We start from the raw sequence: 21,560 nt of genomic DNA, 5'->3' as shown, positions 1-21,560 counted from the left end.
TACCGCCGTCTTTTCCCTCAAAACCACCCGCAAAACGAACCGCACCTCAAATTATTATCTATATCTATCTCACAAGCCGTTTCCAAAGTCGTTCCCGCCGAAAATTAACGTTAAGTCCAGACCGGGTCAACGCTTCGGATGGACCGACTCGCACTTGCGCACTTAAAAAGATGCAGAATGTCAGTTGGAGTCGGAGCTTCATTCTGGTGGTCACTGCTAATTAGCACGTTTGACTCAAGCTAATTGTTGTTGTTTTTCGGTAAGAAAATGTCAAATAAACTGGACGTTATGTCCAGTAGCCTGCGCACTGTTTTATACCGTGTTGTTAAACAAAGCCATGTTTAAATGGCTTCACGTTAGGTCGAGTAGTGTTTGTTTAAAAGTCTTAATTACGATTAATTCGCCTACGAAGCGAAGAGTTACAGCAAAAATCAAACGTGTCTCTCATATTCATGTGTTTCTATCACTATATTTCCAAATTGATTCGTTAGAGAGTCGGTGCAAGCCTCCACATGGACTTTTATCATGAAGCTGAATGTCAGTTGAAGCAAAGGAGGTCATTGCTAATTAATGTCAGCCCATCACAGTTTGGTCCATTCAAGTTGTTATCTTAGGGTAGAAAATATCAAAATAAATGGTATTTTAGCTGAAGTCATGTGCAGTAACCTGCCTTCTGTTTACAAACAAAGCCAAGTCTCAGTCATGGCTGAGAGTACTAAGCTAGTAGACCTGTATTACCCCAATTCTCATTTGTACAATGAGGCTTTTAAAGTGTATTGTCACCAATTTCCACTGTTATTTGACAGGAAGCTGCAAATCAGAAAAGATAACAGCCACAGAGCTGTCATGTATGCTTATTTGCAGACAAGAATACATGTAGAGCATAAATACATCCATGATGCTCTCTATAGTATAAACCTACATGTCTAGGATTGTGTTCAGTACACCAGCAGCTGCTTCTACGTTTCCCATGTATGTTGACCAGTATCTGTTATGTTATTAACGTGGATCAGTCCTCTGTTTTTGTCAGAGGAGGATACACATCTCCTAAGCGATGCAGGCTGGGCTCTGCCTTGTCCCGAAGAGAGCAGCAGCAGCAGCAGCAGCAGCTCTGTGTTTGTCTTTTGGTTGGTGCCTGCACAGAAACATGTGGTCACTCAGCAACCAATGTAAACCCGGAGCTGGAGATCAGCACTGTCAGACTAGCAGCAGCAGCAGAGCTGGGACTGGAGAGGAACTCTACCATCTCCCTGCAGAAAGAAACTCCCCTAAAAGAGAGAGATAGAGAAGGGAATTTGGTTTTAGGGCAGAGGATGAGGATGCAGCGGGAAGGGGATGTTGCAGAGGAGGCTGCAGGGAGGCAAAAACAAACAGGAGGACAGACTGTGTGATCCAGGTCTCAAGATGTAGGAGCTGCATCAGAAGAACCCTCAGTCTCAGAGTGTGTGTGTGTAAACGCACCATAACATCACGAGACTTGTTGTGTTTCAAGGATAGTGAAGGTGGAGACGCGCAACCTGAGAAGCTCCCCTCCAAACCTCCACAGAGAATGACAAATTAGTTCTTATTCAGCACAGAGCGAGAGCATCACCCTGAGGTTAGTGAAGTGCAAAGTCATTCTGTTTACACCTGATTTGAACATGTTGTTCTCACTTATTCTGCTTCCTTTGCCACTTGTTTATATCCAATATGCAAATGAGTTGTTTGGTGATTTCTTCATTTGGGTATGATAAATGATGCCTGTATTCTTTCAATGTCTTCTTTGTGAATGTGCTCCTGTCCCAGCTGACCTGTCACGGGAAAAGCGTGGTGATGAAGTAGGGCTTGTTGTCTCTCTTGATGTGATGTCGTTATCCAGGATCAGATGTTGTCCACAGCTCAGCAGATGCTGCAGGATAGCCGCTCCAAGATCGAGCTGATCCGACTGCAGATTATCAAAGTCACCCAGGCTGGCAGCAGTGGCGGCAGCAGTGGTGTTGGCAGCAGTGGTGGCGGCAACCATAACAACTCCAATTCTGGAGGTCGGAGTATGATGCAGTGAATGTGAAAAATGTGTTTTGAAAGTACATACATTTTCAGAAGTGTTGTTACACCTCTCCTCCAAAAATTAGTCACGTCGATAGCTTCTGCGCTTCTTCTTCTGGGATGTAAATTGGCTTAAAACATGCAGGAAACAGCTACTGCAGCAACATCAACACATCCTGGACACAGTTTATGGTTTGTTGGCTACAGTCCGGTATAGTTTGTGTACAGTCCTGTCACTCCCTTCAGATGTATATTGTTTATTCACTGCATTATATGGCAGGAAAATACAGTTTGAGGTCAGTGTCTTCTTTCTGTGTGGGGGGATCACACCTTACAAAGACTTGAGTCCAAATTTTTACGTTGCAAGCAGCCCGGTATAGTGTAAACCAGGGGGGGCTGAAATTATATCTGCTAGACCTTTAAAAAACAATTTAGTAAATAACTGATCTACTGTATCTCGACCACTTTTGCAAACATTGGCAATAATTTGATCTTGTTTCTTTCCTACTGATGTTTTGTCAGGTGTGTGGTTTGAAGTGAGTGGGAGTAATGAATGCCAAAACTCTGCTTCTGTTCAGGATGTGTAGGTTGACGAACTGAAAATAATTATTTTAGTTTCAGTAAAGGTTTAGTGTCCTCAGAACAACCTAGGTTGTATTTCAACCGCATTTCCTGTGAACAAGAACAGGATTTTCATCTGAAAAAGGTTCCGAGACACTGAGTAACAGTAGAAAATTTCACTTCAGAAATATTAGTGCTGTTATCAAAAACCCACAGTGGTTGAACCATGTTTCCTGCCAACTGCCATGTTTTGTGGGTGTTATTTGTATAATCAGAAAAGTGAAACCACGCTGATGGTGTTAATGCAGGCAGAGTAAATGTGGCCGTTAAGTCTAAAATGGAGATGTGTGCCATTTGAAAACCATTAAAGTAATTCCTGGCGTGAAGTGAGGATATGAAATACAAGACAAGTAACTCTACCTGTGTTTCCTCAGCTCAGGTTTCCCTTCCCTGACCCTTCACCTCCTTTCCTGGTATTAAATCCTTATAATGTGGCAATCTGCAGGGAGTTGGTGGGTTATTCTCTGTGTGTCAGTGTATAAGCATCTTCTAAATGTGAAAAAGCAAATGTTAATACATTAGGGCACATTTCACATTACGTCAGTTCACTCGCTGGTTTGTTCACAGGTTCGATGTTTGTATAGATGTGAAATAGCTCGGAATAGACGTAACAGCGAGCAGCACAGTTGTCATTTTTCACACCCTTTTGGTAAAATTAGGTACAAAATGAATACATTCAAACATCCTCCATACATGGTTACCCTATAACCATGTTAACCATTCAGATTGCCCCGGTAAATTTGGAAAAGCTATTGTTAATGACATAAAATTCCTAAAACCACCAAAACAATTGCCAAAGCTCTAAGCAGAAATGAGGACTACATTTTATGGAACTGCTTTTTTCTCTCGTGCTTATCTTGCTTTGTTAATGTAGCGACAGGTGAAGGGTTTTTCATCTCACCTTTTCAAACTTTCAGACAATTCAGATAAGTGTCAGCTAAATGCCAGAAACATAAAAAATGGAACATTAAGACCTTTGCCTCGAGCACAGTGGCATTTTCGGGAAAAAGGCCCACACGGGCTTATAAATATTGATTGCAGGAACATAAAAAGTCTCACTGAGGATGTACGAGGATATTATCACTTGTCTGAAATGAATTTCGTCACATTGATGTTCTCGCTCTCTTCTTCGTCTTTCCATCAGGCATCTCTCCGGTCGCTGTCAGTCCTGTGGATGCTCGTTTGGCAGAGCTGCAGCACTACATGCAGAGGGAGACGGATGCGTTGGCACTGGCCAAAGATGTGGTAAAGCAGCTGGAAGGGATCTCGTCTCTGGACCAGAAGGCAGTGGCAGAGGTAGGACTCTAAAAACATTTAATTTAACATTTCATATTAAAGGCGTTTGAGTTGAGGGGAGGCAGAGTGCTGATTTTTGTGTGTTCAGTGTAAAGATGGGGATGATATTTATTATTTTAAGCCTGACTAATGTCTGTCTAAAAGCATATTTAGACATTTTTAGTTCTTCTCAAACATTAGAAAAAGCCATAGAAACAGCCTTTAGCCAATTGTGCTTCTCCAATGGAATCATCAATCCAAGTTAAATTCTAAAATATGGAAAACATGTTTATGTTTGAAGTATCAACGCTAGTCATATCCCAAAATACAAAAACTGCATTATGTTTGAAAAGACGAACATAACACAGTGTTGATCTTAGGCTCGGTCCCGGGTGCAGGAGTCCTCCCAGAAGTTGGATCTTCTGCGACAGTCCCTGGAGAAATGCCTGAAGGAAAAGAACCGGGAGCCTGCACAGCAGCCTGGAGGAGGTGTCACACCTTCAGAGGGACCCCCGTCTCCTCAAAGCTCCAGACCTCGGTGTCCCCTCTTGTCCCGCTCCCCATCCATCTTCTCTATCAGACCTGCCTCCTTAACTGGTACCAGCACAGTACTGACATTAAAAGCTCAGAGTGGAAGTGGGTTTGTTAGGGGTGACATAATTCTTCTACAGGATAAGCATGTGCCCGTGTGAGAAGGAGAACCAGGCTAAAAGTTAAAATTTGTCTCTCATCTTCAGTCTTTTTTAAATTTCCAGGTCAGAGATTCTGCTCAGGATAATACTTTTCATTAATCAAGTACTCAGGCGTTGTACTTGGGTACAGTTTTGAGTTTCTGCTACTCTGTATGTCATTATAATTCAGTATTAAATAAATACTGTAGCTTTTATTTATTTGTGTTAGTTCCTTCTAAATTAATTTTTTTACATTAAAGGAATATACAGTGATTAACCAGTAAGTCGAATGACAGGAAATTAAATACGAACATTCTTTCCTTTTTTCAGGGTTTAAGGGTTATTGGGTTGAACAAAACAACCAAATTACAAATGATTAATTAGGAACAAGTTAACTTTACACGTATATACTGATCAGCACAGCACCACTTTCCAAAACAAGCTGATATTTGTTGTTTAATTTCTCTTCCGCATGAGGCTGCCCTCGGTGGTATCACAGACACTGAGTATGATTTAGCATGTGTTGACCTGGCAGAGGGTAATCGCACATGTAATCTGTTGGATTTGGCGGTTCAGTTGTAAGCCAGTCTCTGCCTGCATGAGGAAAAAAAAGCCTTTTGATGATGTAACGAGGAGACAAATCCTGGAGTTGCTCTGTTGGCGGCGAGAGATGAGAGCGAGTCTTAGAGCGGTGGAAACACTCGGGCTGATTTTCTGCTCCACAGCTGTGAGTCTACACTGAAATGAAGAAAATGAGGACGTGAAATCCCAGTGTGCAGCTTCAGGCAGCGCTGATTAGAGGCCTGAGTCTGAGAGATTTATTCATACTGACAAATGAAAGGTTTTATTTTGAAATGTTGCATTTAGTTTGGTTAAGTGCGATTCATTACCAGGCACTAAAAACTATACGAACACTGCTCAGAATCTCTGTCAGCACGCGTGCAGTTATTTTTAGGTTTGGTTGTAATACTTTATTATTAGTAAATATTCTCATCGAAGATTTGAGAGTTCAGTATACAATTTTCTTTATTATATTTTTAGGCAAACTTGAAATCAGGCTTCTCGGATGTGAGGATGTATTGAAACCTCTGACAAACTGGGACCAGGAAAACCACGTGAGTCCGACAGAGGACAGTTCACCAGCTGCTCACGGGATGGACGGACATCCTGGTGAGTGGACACTTTGGCTTTTTCAAGCATTTAGTTTTTAGTGCAGCTTAGCTTTCACTTTTTATTGCCATTTTCATTTTAGTTTGTTTCTCAGCTGTAGGATTAAAAATAAAACTGTTGAATTCTTGCAGCAGCCAAAAGCAGCATTATTAAATAAAGAAAAAAGTTATACAGGCTTAATGTATAAATAAACAACAATGATAATCATTTCTTATAATTTCCTGTTTATCATAGAGCAAACAGAAAAGGTGTTCAATCAGTGCATTGCTAAAATTTGTTGCTAGGCAGGGTTTTTCATTGGGATTATTTGGATTTAAGTTTTTATAAAAAACCCTTTTGTTCCTTTGTGCAGAATCACTGTACACACCCTAACCTTAACCCTAACCCTTCTTTCCAGGAAATCTGACCTATAAAATACACAGTGTACACAAAAATTAATAAAACACTGAAACACAAACAGGAACATGACATAAACATACTTGTTTGGTCACATGTTATGGTCTTCCTTGCTGAATGAAGATTGCTCAGTTATTTGTTTCCATGGATTTGCATATGTTACAGATGCTAAAACCATTTTTCCTAAAAGCCTATTGCAAAGTAGAAAATATTTTATAATAAACATATTAGTTTAACCTGAGAAGGTTAATCTAATAAGACTGTCACTGAGTTTTTTCCATTTTATTACATCAAATCCTCCGCCCAGCTTGTTGGATGGAGGCTGTTTAATCTGAAAAGTCGTTTGGTAAATGGCATGACATTTACTTGGTGTTTTCTGTAAAGTGAACAGAGAAGACGGACGATAAACAAACATGAACTCATATTAAGTTTGCTGTTCTGGAACCAGACATTTACTGCAGACTGCTGTCCTGTATGGCCCAGTGGGGATTTACTGCCATTAAAAAGATAAAAGTTTCAGGCATGACTCTCACTGGGGTTATCCACACTGTAATTTTACATCAAGCTGCTGCTCAGTTGTCGACAGTCAGTATATACTTGTACCTGTGGGTTTTCAGCGCAGCAAGGTGTTGCATTGTGTCTCACAGCAGAGATCAGTGCAGTGCTCAGGCTGGACGGCAGAGTGGTCGGACAGACGTGCTGGGCTGCCGTCAGCAGACTGAGCTGGGATCAGACGTTTTGCATCCAGCTGGAGCGGGTGAGTCCAGTCGGTCACCAAGCAGGTTTGCATGTGCTCTAGTAGCTCCACGTATCCTGGTTATCTGGTGTTCTTTACCATTGGGGCACAGTAAACGTCTACTCAACACACTGTAACACCACCTGGGCTCAAATGCAAAGAACAGAACACAGTTAATTTCTGACACCAGAAAATTTATATTTCTTTTCCTTGGCAGCGTCGACACAAAACAAGCACATCTACTGCCAAGATGACAAGGCAGAAAACTAACTAAACACTGAAAGACACTGAAAGGCACTGGAGTAACTGTAGAAAAAGGGGTTCTCCAACACTCAGCAACCAAGAACTGGACCAACAAGTATATACTTTATGCAAATGATTAGGCTGATCAAAGAGAGTGACCTATTGGCCGTCAGCGAGACAGCACCTCTGGGTCCTCTCCAGCAAAGTATGATGGCTCAGGTGTCTTTCCCATCAGTGAAGAAGAAATGTCTGAAATATCCTAAAATGCTTGTTGAGACTTGATCGTTAAGCTTGGATGATTTAGTCTCACACTGTAATTTGTGTTATACTGTCAAACTCATTTCTGCAGCATTAACACACAATAATCACAAATAAATAGTCAGTAATACTCCAGCCAACACACAAACCCAATGCTATGTGTCTGCTTCTATTCGGGTTATGTGGGGGTTCTGGGTAGCTGTTACGCCTAAGTCAACTCGGGTTTTCCCCAGTCCAGCTGCAAGTGCATGTACATGAAAGAGGTTCGTAATTACACATCAGTCACTTGCCAGTGTGTGGGATGTTTAATATGACATGCGATTAATCTAACCTTGTTAAAATTATCCTGCTTTGAAGTACTGTTAAAAATGAAATTATACCAGAAATCTAATAATATTAGGTTTTTAAAAAAATCATGTTTCAAGTTGACACCTATTGAACAAAAACTGCCAAAAGCTGTAGTCAGTGTTTCTTATCAGGCCAGTAATAGTAGCATGTTTGTTATGCAGAAAAACAATAGCTCCACCCCTGGTTTCCCATCATTTAAACCCCCGTTTCTGCAGCCCAGCTTCCAGGATTTGTGAGTCATATTTTTTTTTCATTCTGATCCACACCGCCCACATTAGAGCTGTCCTTACTGTGTATTTTCTTCCCTCCCCATCATTCTGTATAAACCTGCAATAACTACGGAGACAAAACACCATCCAAATAGTGTTCCCTTCCCACCTGGCGTTCCCGGCAGGTTAAAGAAAACCCAGTCAAAAACAATACAAACCCCCCCCCCCCGAGTGATAAATGGACAGGACGTTGTTTCTGTGACATCGGTGCAGATACAAACAGCATCAGCAGCTCAGAGGCTCTGCTGACACACACACACACACACACATATACAGCAAACACATTACCTTAGAGGCTGCACAAGGGCACCGAGCAGGACACACAGCACTTGAGAAATACAGACAGACGCTCGAGATGCTGAGATTTAAAAAGCAGGCCTTGCTCCAACAGAGTTATTTCCAGCAGGTTTGACTTAACGCATTCATGAACCAGGGGTTTGAATAAAACATTTTGACGTATTTCCAGCTTATGCTACTACTAGATATTTCTGGTTCAGAGAGATAAATCATTCTGTCACTACACAACTTCACTGGTATGGTTCATTTTTGTACAGGCGTTAAAATCATGATAAGCCATGTAAGGTGTGTGTGTGTGTAAAGATATGAATTAACAGATGATGGCATGGCACAAAAGAAAAGTAAATAACGTTTTAAATAATAAAATATTATTTACATTTTTATCAAATGTTATAAAAGAAATATCACTTCCCTCAGAATTACCAGCGGATCATCTCACTGACACCAAAATGTCCAGAAACAGACTCGTACATAGAAAACACATCAAAAACTGATCAAATTCATCTAGAGAGCAAGAGAGCTTCATTATTACTGTTATCGTAGATACATAAATACATTTTGCTGATGATACTTTTACTAAATTACATTTTTTTAATACTGTGGTATTACTATTTTTCTTCTAAAGTAAAATATTTCCTCCACTATTCATACAACTACTGGTTTGAGGTCAGTCCTACCAGCAGGTGGTGCTGTTGTACAGTGTGTCGTTCTCAATCTACCTGGTTATTTAAAGGAGCTACAGTACAATGGTTTGTTATTGTTCTGGTCTGGGTTCAGTGTTTACTGCTCACACTAATTAATCACAGAAGATGAAATCACAGAAGCTCAGAGAGAGAAAAGACAACTGCAATAGTCTAACCTGCTGGAAATAAAAGCATGAAGTGGTTTTGTCTTCCTGAATATAAATCCTCTGATCCTTGCTCTGTTTTTTAAGAGCAGAAGAATGCAGACTTCGTTTTTCATTTGATTTGCCTGTTAACATTTAACTCTTGAGTCCAAGATTACACCAAGGGTTCAGACTTGTTTAGCTCGAGAACGTTCAGGCACATCCAGTCAGTTTTTGTTTTGTTACGGCTGCAGCTGCTCGCTGACAGAGCAAAGTAAATTTGGGTGTTAGCAGCACGATTGTGATTTGCTGATTTATATGTGGCCTAATGGAAACAGTTAAATGTTAAATAGGAGTTTTTTGCTGCTTTTTCATGCCTGAGCTTTTAGTGAGTTCTTCGTATTGTGCGAACTCCTATAGTGAGTTCTAGTTAGAAATACTATTAGAAAGTTACTGGCAAAAATACCAAAGTCATACTGAGCTCCAGGTGAAATCACAGGTCAAGCATCACCCAGAATCATTTAAGGCCAGAAGTTATAATTTACTTCATAAATTAGTTACCTAAGCCCTCAAATCCCATTTATCAGTTACTCTGTATAATTTATTGTTGATAGTCCCGGGAGCTGGAGGTCGGTGTGTTCTGGCAGCACCGCACTGCTTTGTGTGCAGTCAAGTTCCTGCGGCTGGAGGAGATGATGGACAACCCACACCACAACCAGGGGTTAAGTCTGGAGCCACAGGGTCTTCTCTACACCAAGGTACCCTCAGTGACCCGCCTGGAGTCTGGTCAGGCTTATTTCTGGGGAGGAATAACTCTGATGGTGAAATGGGAAAGTATCATGTTCTGTGTGTCACGCCTTAAAAACCAGACTCACTGTGGGGAGCGGTAATCTTTCGTTATAGTTTTATCATACTGACCAGATACTAACATCAACCCATAAGATAATCTTTATTCTTAATAAATGTTATTTTCTTTGCTTGACTTTTTTCACTTTTGACCTACAGCTTCAATTTGTTGACACTGTCATCGAGCGGCTGCCAAAGCTGAGGCGTCAGCGATGTATCTTCACTAAAGAGAGAGGTACAGATGGGCCACCTGCAGGGGCAAAGGATTGCCATGTTATTTTGTGTTCCTGTTTCACTGTTGTAATGTTGTGCTGTGAAACTCTTCATTGTTTAGATGCTATAGTAAGATGTTTCTCCTGCCTCAGGGAAGAACTTCCTCAGAGCAGCCCAGATGAACATGAATTTTGCCACCTGGGGTCACCTGATGATGAGCATCCTCCCTCGCTACAGCTCCTTCACCACTTTCAGCTCACCTCTCTCTACAACACCCGATCTGGTGGCCACCAACACCCCACGACCGAGCGAGACGGAGCCTCAAACCCACAGTCAACTGCCAAGGTCAGAATCAATCTAAGCATCATCAGTCCACCTGACTGAGTGGCCTCCTCATCAAGGCGCCCTGCATGAGAGCATTTGTTCATTGTTTCCTTCTGGGTTTCTTTTGTTTGTCTTTTTGTTTTGTCTTTGTACGTCTGCAGTGCAGCTCCAGTGATCAGACTCAGCATCACGGAGGAGCAGCCCTCTCCCACCAGCCTTGACCAGGGCGACGACACTCCCTCCATCATCACTAAAGAACTCAAGACATCGCCGGTGCCTGTGTTGCAAGAACAGCTGGTAAAGGATCATTGAAATATTTGCCGTAATGAGCATAATAGATATGATAATAGATTTGGGGGTATTAATTTTTATTAATATATATTTATACATTTATTTCAATGACAAGTCAAGCAAAGCTCAGTTTGTCTTTGACCATGACAATAATATATATATATATATATATATATATATATATATATACATATATTTATTTGTAATTTGTGGCTGTGAATTATAGTTTTACCGATTGGTAAAATATTCCAAATTTTGTCTGTTTGCAGTCGTCCATAAGCAGTACAGAGGGAAATGAAGATCAGCCCAGATCTGCTCTGAAGTACACACACACACACACTCACACACACACACACACACACACACACACACACACACACACACACACACACTCACACACACACTCACACCGACATCAGAATCAGAATCATCTTTATTGCACACAAACAGGGAATTTGCCTCTGGTTCACTCAGCCACCACCTTATTTACTGTAAAAGTTATGAATGAAGTGTGGTCTCTATTTTCTCTTTCTGTCTTTTTTTTTTCACAAGGATGAATGTAGACGATTTCAAATATATTTCCGTTCTGGGCAGGGGACACTTCGGGAAGGTAACAGTTTTATTTAAGCTCACGGTGACCTCCTGTGTTTGTCCTCAGCTCATTGGCTGTGAATGTTTTCTGTGTAGGTCCTGCTGGCAGAGTTCAAGAAGACAGGAAGACTGTACGCCATCAAAGCCTTGAAGAAGAGAGACATTGTGACTCGTGATGAAGTGGACAGGTGTGTGAAAGTTTGTCTAAAAACTACACAAACAGGTATATGGGGTCAGAGGCCATTGCTGGATGGAGATGAACACAGACTGATACCAGGAGTAGCTCGTGTTGATGTGAGCTTTATTCTGCAGCCTTATGAGCGAGAAGAGGATCTTTGAGATGATCAATGCGTCCAGACATCCGTTCCTGGTCAACCTCCACGGCTGCTTCCAGACCAGTGACCATGTCTGCTTCATCATGGAGTATTTACCAGGCGGCGACCTCATGATCCACATCCACAACAACGTCTTCACCGAGGCCCAGACCAGGTCAGTATGTTGTGTAGAGGCACTTAAGGAAGAAACTGCATGTTTCTGTAATTTAAGGAGAAGCGTTTTTACACTGTGCGATCATCTCGAGCACGTTGAAGGTATTTGAGTGTAAACGTTCAGGCTTAGAACTGAAAATCTGTTGTTTCTGCTGATTACAGGTTTTATTCAGCGTGTGTCTTACTGGGTTTAGAGTTTCTGCATCTGAATAAAATCATCTATCGGTAAGAAGTACAGGCCAAAGACTGTTACAGTGAATGTCCTCTAGCGTCAGGTATAATCACGTTCTACTGTTTCACACAGGGATCTGAAGCTGGACAACCTGTTAATGGATGCAGATGGATTTGTGAAAATCACAGACTTTGGACTTTGTAAAGAAGGTGAATATTTATTTGTGGAAAAATATAATTAAATGTGGACTGAGGTTTAGTCCATGAAGTTTTTTTGATACTACCAAAGTCAGAAACTCTCTACACAAACTCTACAAATCCTACACCCTTTAATTACTCATGTTTGTCATTCTTGATATCAGAAAAAGTCAAAACTCTGCATAGGTCGACCTGAGACAGAGTTTTCTGTGTTTGGGCAGGGATGGGTCACGGAGATCGGACCTCGACTTTCTGTGGGACTCCTGAGTTTCTGGCTCCTGAGGTCCTGACAGACGACAACTACACCCGAGCGGTGGACTGGTGGGGGATGGGCGTCCTCATCTACGAGATGCTCGTGGGAGAGGTTGTTAACACATATTGATTCGTTAGTGGATAGTTGTGTGTCGTCCTCTGGTACAGCAGTAGATTTTTCTGATTTCTGAGACAACAAATTTATTGTGTTCTCTGTCGATGCCAGGTTCACTTGCACCTCATGAAAAAATTGGCTTAGACAGAAAGTGTGATGACACATTTCTGCATGATGCATGGGATCACTGCCACTAAAAAAAACCCCAGTGGCACAAACAACTTCTACCACGATCCCCACAAACGTCTGCTGGGGGGATAAATCTCTCAAACCCAGAGGGCGAACTGAAGCAGCTTTTATTGTAACAGACTCTTTTCTGTAACTGCAGTGGAAAATGAGATGGACTGACAGGATAAATCACGTTCAGTGTAAAACTCAACAAACACAGCATCACTACCTAAAGGTGCAACATTTCCAAGAAGGAAAACCGGGGTTGTCTTTGTTTTTTCCCCTTTTTAATTTTTTGATGTTACATTTCTACCATCTGTTCTTTTGAACTTGTGCAACTGTAAACATCAGTTTAGCCTAAAAAATCAATGCAAAATACAAAATTAGTTAAAACACTAACTCTGCATCCTCCTGCTAGTCTCCGTTCCCTGGTGAGGATGAGGAGGAGGTGTTTGACAGCATCGTCAATGATGATGTGCAGTATCCAACTTCTCTTCCTCCTGACGCTGTCGCCATCATCCAGAAGGTAATCAGCTCCCATCTGCTGCTCTCCTGGTCCTGGTTCCTTATGAATTCTATGTAAAACACTAAAAATAAGAAGACATGAGGTCAAGTGTGTGTTAATAACTGCAACTGTCATTCACACACTGCAGCCTCACAGGAAGAGCAATACATGGTGACAAAATCACAAATAAACCCACATTTAAAACTATGTTATAGTGTGTTTCTAAGTGACTTAAATATAGTAAAAGTACTAAGTGAGTATAAACACTGACAAACTGAAAGAGAAAACCAGTAACAGCTCGGCCACTTGGTCAGTTCTCTGAAAAAGCAGCATAAACAAACCTTTGTCTTCCGGCTGCAGCTGCTGAAGAAGAATCCCGTGAAAAGACTCGGAGCCGGAGAGAGGGACGCCAACGAGGTCAAAGGAGAGAAGTTCTTTGAGGTACGTCACTTTTTGTACTCTCGCCAGAAGAAATTGTTAAACTCTGCTGCTGTGCTGTGTGTGTGTGTGTAACGAGAACGTGACGTTGTCTTACAGACCATCGACTGGGAAGCCCTGCTGGCCAAGAAAGTGACGCCACCGTTCCTGCCGTCGGTCAAAGAGTCCATGGATGTCAGCAACTTCGACAGCGAGTTCACGCGACTCCAGCCGATCCTGTCGCCTCCCTCCAAGCCCTTCTGCCTCTCCGCCGAGCAGCAGGAAGCCTTCGCAGACTTTGACTTCTGCGCACTACACGGATGAAAGACGGGCTGAAAAGACCAGGGTGGGATATTACACTCACACAGAGGCCACCTGGACAGGTAACCCTCCATCCATGTGTTATCAGTCCCCCTGTTTATACGTGAAATAGGTGAAGTCAGAAGCTGCTTTATTTATAATATTTTCACCATTAAAGAGACAGTCAGGGAGGAAAGAGTCCGGTTTAACTGTGGACAATGACAGGACCTTATCAGACTTTAGTCTTTGATGATCGGCTGCTCTATTAGTTGATTAATTAAATAGTCAATGAGCATAAAGGTACACGCACACAATTTTAATTTATTGTTTCATATCGTTTACCTGGAAACATTTTTTTAAGAGCTGCAGCCTTCACATATATCAGTTCATAGATTCAGTCAGTCAATAGCAACAAAACCCAATGGACAGTGAAGGGAACAGTTCAACACAGGAAACAGGTTTATTTACCTTCCTTACCTGAGCTCAGACCTTTATTGTCCAAAAACACAACCAACACAATAGAAAAACAAGTGAAGACATTAGAAATCGAGCAGAGTAAAGTTCAGAAACTCCAGATGCTGAGTGAGGAGCATAGAGAACATTTATAACGTCACGGAGTCCAGAGTTATTGCATGTGTTAAATATAGAGTACCTAATTTTTTTTTGGAAACCTGCCACTCGGACCAAATTGCCTAAAAGGTGAACGCCCTGGATTTGTTATGAGGGATTTGTGTGTGATATGTCTCCTATAATTGGGAACAGAGACGCCTGCCTGTCCCTGCACACATATATGTACCTGGTCACTTTATCCTCTGGAACAACAGAAATCTCCTGAAGAAAGTTTCCCACCCTGGTCTCGGTACAAAATGAACACACACCTGGACATTTCTGCAGCTACGTGTGACCCCACGGCTGGTAACGCTGACTGTTGTCACCATCATCTAACCAGCAGTCAAATAACCAGGCACCATCTTTTTGCTTCGTTTTAAACTGAGTGGAGAAAGTGGCAGTAGCCCTTAATATTTTTTTTACCTTCCATCACCTGCTCACCTGCTGCTCCTAGTTTAGCCTTTGGGTTTGTCTGCTGAAATGTGAACAGATGAAACTAATTTGATAGAGGCAGATGCAGGATGCTTGAAGAGTTTGTCTTTATCGCCTCTTCCCTCCACATCTTTACTCAACAAAACACAAAATATTGTAGATATAATCTTAGAATTACAGACGTAATATGTGGTAATTTGTTAAGTATATTGTAATTGTGGAGAAATCTCCTGGCTCTCAGGCAGAACAGGCTGCTCAGCCAAATGTTAGGTTTTGTCCCAAATACCAAAAACATAGTTTAGAAAGCTGTAGAAAGATGCAGTGATTTAATTATTTCATTGGTTTCAATCAGTTGGCTTTTCCTTTTTCCCAGTTTCATGTCTAAGCAGTGAGAAGCTTGGTTCTGACTTTTAAACACTCCACAAATGAACTTCTCAAGCATCCTGCTGGAGCCAGATTCATACTTTGTGGCCTTTGCTTGTTAGATTTATTTTCAGAGGTGCAGTTTGTGCTGCCATTTCTATGCATCACTGTGACAGGCTTCGCCCACTGCCTTGACCAAACAGATGGAACAAACTAACCAACACAATGTCTGGTGACAAGCCTTTTTAAAAACATGGTAAATCCAACATGCACTAACTGTCAAATCATTTCCTCGCACCCACATATCAGTCTCCTCCTGACCAGCTCTTTTCTGCTACAGCAGTAGAAGTGCATGGCACCGTGGTGAACTTGTGCACTAGAACCCTGTAATCGCTAGCAGTATAGAAGCCATAGAGACTAATATAGCCATAATAGTGAGAAAATATCTGTGTTTTGGATTTAGCGAAAATCGTATTCTGTGATAACGAGCTCTAATGATGTCAGTGCAGTAGAAGGAGAAGGAGAAGAGCGACGGGGACGATGCTTTCTCCTTGAGTTTAAGGACTTCAGCTTGAGGAGACCAAAGGGACAGTTATCAAATTCAGATACAGGACTTTAAGGAGCAACTTGGTAAATTTATTCTAACATGAGTTGATGTGATAAAAGATGTTAAGAACCTAGCGATCAATAGTTGTGTCAGAAAGATGTCAAGAAGAACCTGTGAACCCTTTGCAAGGAGGAGGAGTTGCTTCTCTGGATTAACTGAGTACAAAATATGATCTGATCTTCCTCTAAGTCACAAGTACAGACAAACAAAATGTGCTTAAGAAGAAATAATTCTCAGTGCTGGTTGAAAAACAAATGAATGCTTGGATTTATTAAGTGGCTGAACCTCCTTTGACCACAGTAAGCTCAAACCAGCTCTCCCTGCAGCTGTGGATCAGACCTGCACAACATTTGCTGCTTCAGCTCAGACACATTCCCAGGATGTTTGGTGTGAACGCGCTCTGAGCTCATTCCACAGCATCGCTGTTGGGTTCTGGGTTACGTAAATGTTTAGGGTGATCGTCCTACTACTTCTGGACAGGCACTCTCACATTATCCTGGAGGAGATCTTGGTAAACTTGGGGATTTATTTTCCTCTGATGATGACAAGAGGCAGCAAAGCAGCCGCATGATCGGGATCAGGAAAACAGCAGCAATCTGTGCAGGGCGTTCTTGGAAATATCATTATACTTTACAGCTAAATACCAGCAAATGATAAGGAAAGTTTCCAGAAACTAGCTGAGCAATACAGAACCCGTTTATTGACACTGGAGCAGGAAGAGATGGAGAAAGCACTGTATGACCTGTTCACATCCGGTGGGTCTTCACTGTCACGGCTAAGATGGAGGTGGGGGAGAACGAGTGGTTGTGTGAAAGGTCACAGGTTTTAACCTCTTGAAAGGCCAGTGTGCTCACTCATGTCCAAGTGTCTCTGAGCAAGGCACCGTAGCGCCTCTGGATAGAACCGACAGCGACCGGGCAGTGGTGGTTTAGCGACTGTAGCACTTTAGGTTTATGCTGCTGAATATTCCATGTTACGTGTCAGTACTGTATTTATGTATGTATGTGAAGCATCCTGACCAGGAATGTCAGTCTGTACAGATGTACTCAATAACAACATGCATATCATCAGTGTTTTAATGTACTCCTGTTGTCAATAAATACAAACAGACCAAATACAGTAAAAAGTCTTTGTAAAATATTTGGCTTTACCTCATAGTTTCATCAGCAGGACAATCAGTTACAGTACCTGACATTAAAGGAATAAAAACAGCTAAAAACCAGTAAAGGCCATTATGTAGTGGTGAGTCTCCACTGACACCAGTCAACAACAATTCACAGGAGAGAAGAAGATGACCAGACCTCGAAGAACAGCTGGAAAATGCTGATTTTGATGCATTTCTGCAGAACTTAGGAGTAATCAACACATCCTGCCATCGGACAAGGACCTGCGGTCAGTAAGGATGTAGCTGAAACCACAGAAAAGCCCAAAGCCAAAGATCAAGTATTGAAAAGTGACACAAAGCACCACATAGTGCAGAATATCCGGCTCTTAGCCTTGTTTACTCGATTCGAGTTTTAGACCTAACCAAAGTGTGAAGGGCAGAACACAGCAACACAGTCAAAACAGCAGTCAGCTAACATGCGTAGAATAGCATTAATGTTAAGACAGAGGAAGTGCTGATGTGTGTTGCAGCTCACTGTAAGTAGAGGAAAAAGTTTAGTGTTAAGGCGACGTTCAGACAATCAGCTCTGCGACCGTACTGGTGCTTTGGGCACTTGGTGATTTATCTTCTGTGACCTTGGAATAATGCATGAAAAAGTCCCCAAGCTGTTTCTACCATATTCCACTCGGCTGCTTGTAATTACAGTTTAAACCGTTTGCCTCGTGATACTGTTGGTCTGCCTGTAATCGGCCAACACTTCAGCCTCTAGTCTGGACGCTGGCTGGAGGTCAGACTGGATTTGCGGTGCTCCTGTGGTACATTTGCTCCCACACCACCGTCCTGCAGATGCAGAAGAAATCCCACAGGTTGCAGAAGACTCCTCGGTCGAACGGGTTCTCCTCAGCTCCGCAGGTCTTCAGGTACGAGATCCTGTGGCGTGACATGAACTCCCAGGTGGTGCAGTTGATGGAGACCAGGTAGAGGTGGCAGCCCAGCAGCACCACCACCACCACGGAAAAAACCCCAGCGAAGCACAGCGCCGCCAACAGGAACCCGTTTACTCTAAACCACAGCTCCCATGTGGCGCTGGGCGAAATGCCAGACCTGAAAGATACACTCACATTAGAGTGATGGTTTGTCTTCAGGTTGTTCTGAGTACAATACTAAGGTACTTGTACTTCATTTGAGTATTTCCATGTTGTGCTAACACATCCTTGGACTTTTTCCTGCTCTACATTTATCTGATAACAAGATACCCAGCAGTATGGAAAGTACTTCAAATTAGAAGTATATAAGGTAGTTAACGTCAGCTACCCAGCGGTATATAAAGTACTTCAAATTAGAAGTATATAAGGTAGTTAACGTCAGATACCCAGTGGTATATAAAGTACTTCAAATAAGAAGTATATAAGGTAGTTAACTTCAGCTACAAGTACATTTGGATCCTTTTGTACTTTTACGTAACCTCTTAAGGCCTAGGTCACATGTTATGACCTCTCTATAGTCGGTTATTTATCGTATAGACTGGACCCTGAACCAGGTCCATAGGGTTAAACAGGTTAAGTAACATTTTGAATGCAGGACGTTTACTGATTAACTTTTACTACTTTACTGATGTAAAGGATTTGAGTACTTCTTTCACTACTTATCCCAGGATTTGTTGACAGTAGTGATGTTACGAACGATATCCAGGCTTAGAGAAAGTAGCTTGTATAATCTTCACAGAATTAACGTGACCAATGACAAACTACCTCTGGCAGCAAATAGAGTGGATTGTTATTTACCCCTCACTAATCCAGATAATTATCTAACATCATCTGGCCAGTTAAGCAGAGGTACAAATCATTGGGGTCAGCAGCAGAGCAGAGTGATACGTCATCATTTGTTCTACAGCAGCAGCACATGATACCAGCAGGTGTCACCAGTGGACTCTGTTAAATGGGACTTAGTATATTTGGCTGCTCAGCCAGAATAACTAGAGCTCCGGTTTCCAACATGTTTAGCAGCAGCTGAAGACACCAACAGCAGAATCAGTCTCTACAATGTGGGTCACTTAAAACTGTATTAAGCAGCATATTAAACATATCAAGGCTCCTGTTTACTGAAGGAGATTAGTCTGTCAGTTTACTGCTGTTCTCTAACTCTCTCCCTAATTGAACTGGAGCTGCAGGCCAGAGTACACTCTCACCCTGTGATCATTTTAGATTACAAAGAAGACGGAGGCTGCGAACATTGAGTTCCCCATCATATACAGATGTTTATCTGAGAGAGACAGAGGGTCGAGTGTGTGGCCGACGTACAGAGCGATGTGAAGAGCCCAGAGCAGAGCGAGCAGCTGCACCAGCAGGTAGACGATGAACCAGCGGTGGTTCCTCTCTCCCACACAGTTCTCGATCCAGGGACAGTGGTGGTCGAAGCGGCGAACGCAGTGCTTACATGTCTGACAGTGCTTGGCTCTCATTGGCTGCTGCTTGAAACAGAGAGGAAGCATCTAAACCGAAAGACTGAACTTCAAAATAAAAAACAAAAAAAAAAAACAGCATGAATATGAACATGACAGATTTATGGTAAATCCTTGTCCCTGAGAATATCACACTGTTTCAGACACATCAGAAAAGGACAATATCCCTTCCCATTGGAAATTAAACATGTAACTATAGAGACTTGTGTTGGTGGTTACCTGCAGCAGGCAGTATCCACAGCGCCGCAGCCGAGGGGTCGATGGCTGAGGAATCATCGACTCCATTTCTTCATTTGAACCTTGAACACCCTGTGTAACAGACTAATGTGGGTCAGATCAGGCTTCTCCAGGGACATGATCCAAATCATCATCACATATGAGGAAACCAACATAAGAATAAATTTGCTGTTATACTAAGAATTGACCATGAACCATGAACATTTAACTAAAAAAAAAAACAAATCCCGGTTTTTGTGATGCAGGTTTGTTAGTTTATCTTACCTTGACAGTGTCGGTAAGAACAAAGCCGGGGTCCATTAGAGACACAGCAAAGTATAACAGCACTGACAGCACGACCAGGAGGAAGAACAGAACCGGCAGCAGCAGTTCGCCTCGCTCCTCGCACCTCCTCAAATCTGTACACAACAGAAATATGCTCTTCAAGGCAAAATCATCCAGTGCCAGGGTGACATGTTATTATCCTTATGTACTATGGCTCTGTGGGGAGTACAAAATAAAAACTACTCGGATGGGATCTAATGGATCTGTTGAAGCACAGAAAATGCAGAATCCTCTGATTTTTGAGTTTAAATCTTATACAAGTTCAGGTCCTCTCAGCCTCTGCTGCTACAGTCCTGCAGCCCGACATACACCTGACCTTTTCAGTCAAATATAATCCACAGCCATGAACAGCCATATATCTTGTCTTGTATGTCCCTAATTCAACAACTACTTAACCCGGTAGAAGTGTCAGCGTGATTAAAACATAAGTAAGCACAAAAGTATTGTCACAGCAATAAACACGTTAAACAACATGGACCACAAACAGTGTCAGAGAGATTTCAGTTTTCAGTGGAAAAAGCTAAATAAATAAATAAATACATAAAGTAGAAATATTCTGTTACAAATAAAAACACAGATTTCCACAGTGAGACTTACTAAATAAATTGATGCTAAAAATAACCAGAAGTTTCAGTCCTGAATTTGATATTTCAATGAAACACAGTTTAGAGGGAAGGTCACTCTTTATGAGCTTATGGTGGGTTTTTAAATTTAAAATCTTCATCTGAAAAATGACTAACATAAGATAAATAATAACTAAGATATGATAAATAATGATAATAATAAATGAACTTTATTCAGGGACTAACTCGTCATTAAAACAAAAATGAGCAGAATAAAAAAGTACATGTGCATCTGAAGTGTAGTGTAGTAACGTAGAAGTATAACATAAAGTACAAATACTAGTACAAGCAACTTGAAATTGTTTAAGTACAATATTTCAGTAAACTGGCTCCAGGTGGTAACAAGTAAAAAGCTGGTCCAGTTTAATGAGCTTACCGGTGTTGTGCAGGAACAGTATGAGGGTTATGAGCCAGGTCAGGAGGGTGTGTGCGGCTCGAACCACAAACCCGGTCCGGAACATGTTCTGACCCATTTTAACACGTTTCATTAGCACGACTGCTAACTGCTAGCTAACCTTTTAGTCTCGTTAGCTATTAGCAACAACATATTTACGATGGTTACGAAAAAATACAACACATACATACGCAACAAAATGCTTTTTTAACCACGCTAGGGAGTAAATGTGGGGTTTATATGGTACACATGCAGCTAATTCCAGCAGTAAATGCACATTTTATGTTAAATCTGTCAGGTTTTATTTGTTCATCCGGCCGCTGCTTTGTTTTGGTACGGCAGGCTGCGACGGACAAACTGCGCGAACTGACTGATGCGCGGGAAAAAAATA

At 41.8% G+C, this 21,560-nt stretch overlaps 2 protein-coding genes across 6 annotated transcripts; one reads left to right on the top strand and one right to left on the bottom strand.

Annotated features, from left to right (window-relative positions):
- The first annotated feature begins 63 nt into the window (after positions 1 to 63).
- Positions 64 to 17,136, top strand: LOC113139396 (serine/threonine-protein kinase N2-like). Of its 4 annotated transcripts, none has more exons than XM_026322583.2 (21): positions 64 to 259; positions 1,031 to 1,597; positions 1,859 to 2,021; positions 3,791 to 3,942; positions 4,302 to 4,518; positions 5,634 to 5,762; positions 6,809 to 6,915; positions 9,750 to 9,893; positions 10,141 to 10,216; positions 10,347 to 10,539; positions 10,680 to 10,815; positions 11,079 to 11,131; positions 11,362 to 11,419; positions 11,497 to 11,588; positions 11,713 to 11,889; positions 12,051 to 12,113; positions 12,193 to 12,269; positions 12,479 to 12,621; positions 13,211 to 13,318; positions 13,658 to 13,738; positions 13,835 to 17,136. In XM_026322583.2, exons 3-21 carry the CDS (start codon positions 1,865 to 1,867, stop codon positions 14,036 to 14,038), a joined length of 2,367 nt encoding a protein of 788 aa, XP_026178368.1. In that variant the 5' UTR covers positions 64 to 259; positions 1,031 to 1,597; positions 1,859 to 1,864; the 3' UTR covers positions 14,039 to 17,136. The 4 variants fall into 4 exon arrangements, with proteins under 4 accessions (XP_026178368.1, XP_026178365.1, XP_026178366.1 ...); XM_026322580.2 differs by having other exon boundaries at positions 6,776 to 6,915; XM_026322581.2 differs by having other exon boundaries at positions 1,786 to 2,021; positions 6,776 to 6,915.
- Positions 17,088 to 21,498, bottom strand: zdhhc12a (zDHHC palmitoyltransferase 12a). Of its 2 annotated transcripts, none has more exons than XM_026322585.1 (5): positions 21,152 to 21,498; positions 20,093 to 20,226; positions 19,811 to 19,900; positions 19,431 to 19,600; positions 17,088 to 18,234 (listed from the first exon to the last, which is right to left on the bottom strand). In XM_026322585.1, the coding sequence occupies exons 1-5, from the start codon at positions 21,261 to 21,263 to the stop codon at positions 17,919 to 17,921; spliced, it is 822 nt and encodes a 273-aa protein (XP_026178370.1). In that variant the 5' UTR covers positions 21,264 to 21,498; the 3' UTR covers positions 17,088 to 17,918. The 2 variants fall into 2 exon arrangements, with proteins under 2 accessions (XP_026178370.1, XP_026178371.1); XM_026322586.1 differs by having other exon boundaries at positions 19,431 to 19,597.
- Positions 21,499 to 21,560: the final 62 nt, after the last annotated feature.

This window comes from Mastacembelus armatus, chromosome 9 (assembly GCF_900324485.2).
Source record: "Mastacembelus armatus chromosome 9, fMasArm1.2, whole genome shotgun sequence".
NCBI classification, from domain to species: Eukaryota; Metazoa; Chordata; class Actinopteri; order Synbranchiformes; family Mastacembelidae; genus Mastacembelus; species Mastacembelus armatus.
Note: the sequence above shows the minus strand (reverse complement) of the source record. Positions and strands in the feature narration are given on the sequence as shown.

Bases quoted from the DNA above. Each gene is read 5' to 3' on its own strand.
- LOC113139396 (XM_026322580.2), top strand. From the start codon at position 1,865: ATGTTGTCCACAGCTCAGCAGATGCTGCAGGATAGCCGCTCCAAGATC. The intron at 11,132-11,361 runs GTACACACACAC...TTTTTTCACAAG, and splicing joins CAGCCCAGATCTGCTCTGAA to GATGAATGTAGACGATTTCA. The intron at 11,890-12,050 runs GTCAGTATGTTG...TGCTGATTACAG, and splicing joins TTCACCGAGGCCCAGACCAG to GTTTTATTCAGCGTGTGTCT.
- zdhhc12a (XM_026322585.1), bottom strand. From the start codon at position 21,263: ATGAAACGTGTTAAAATGGGTCAGAACATGTTCCGGACCGGGTTTGTG. The intron at 19,901-20,092 runs GTAAGATAAACT...TCTGTTACACAG, and splicing joins TTCTTACCGACACTGTCAAG to GGTGTTCAAGGTTCAAATGA. The intron at 18,235-19,430 runs GTACGTCGGCCA...TGTATCTTTCAG, and splicing joins TGGGCTCTTCACATCGCTCT to GTCTGGCATTTCGCCCAGCG.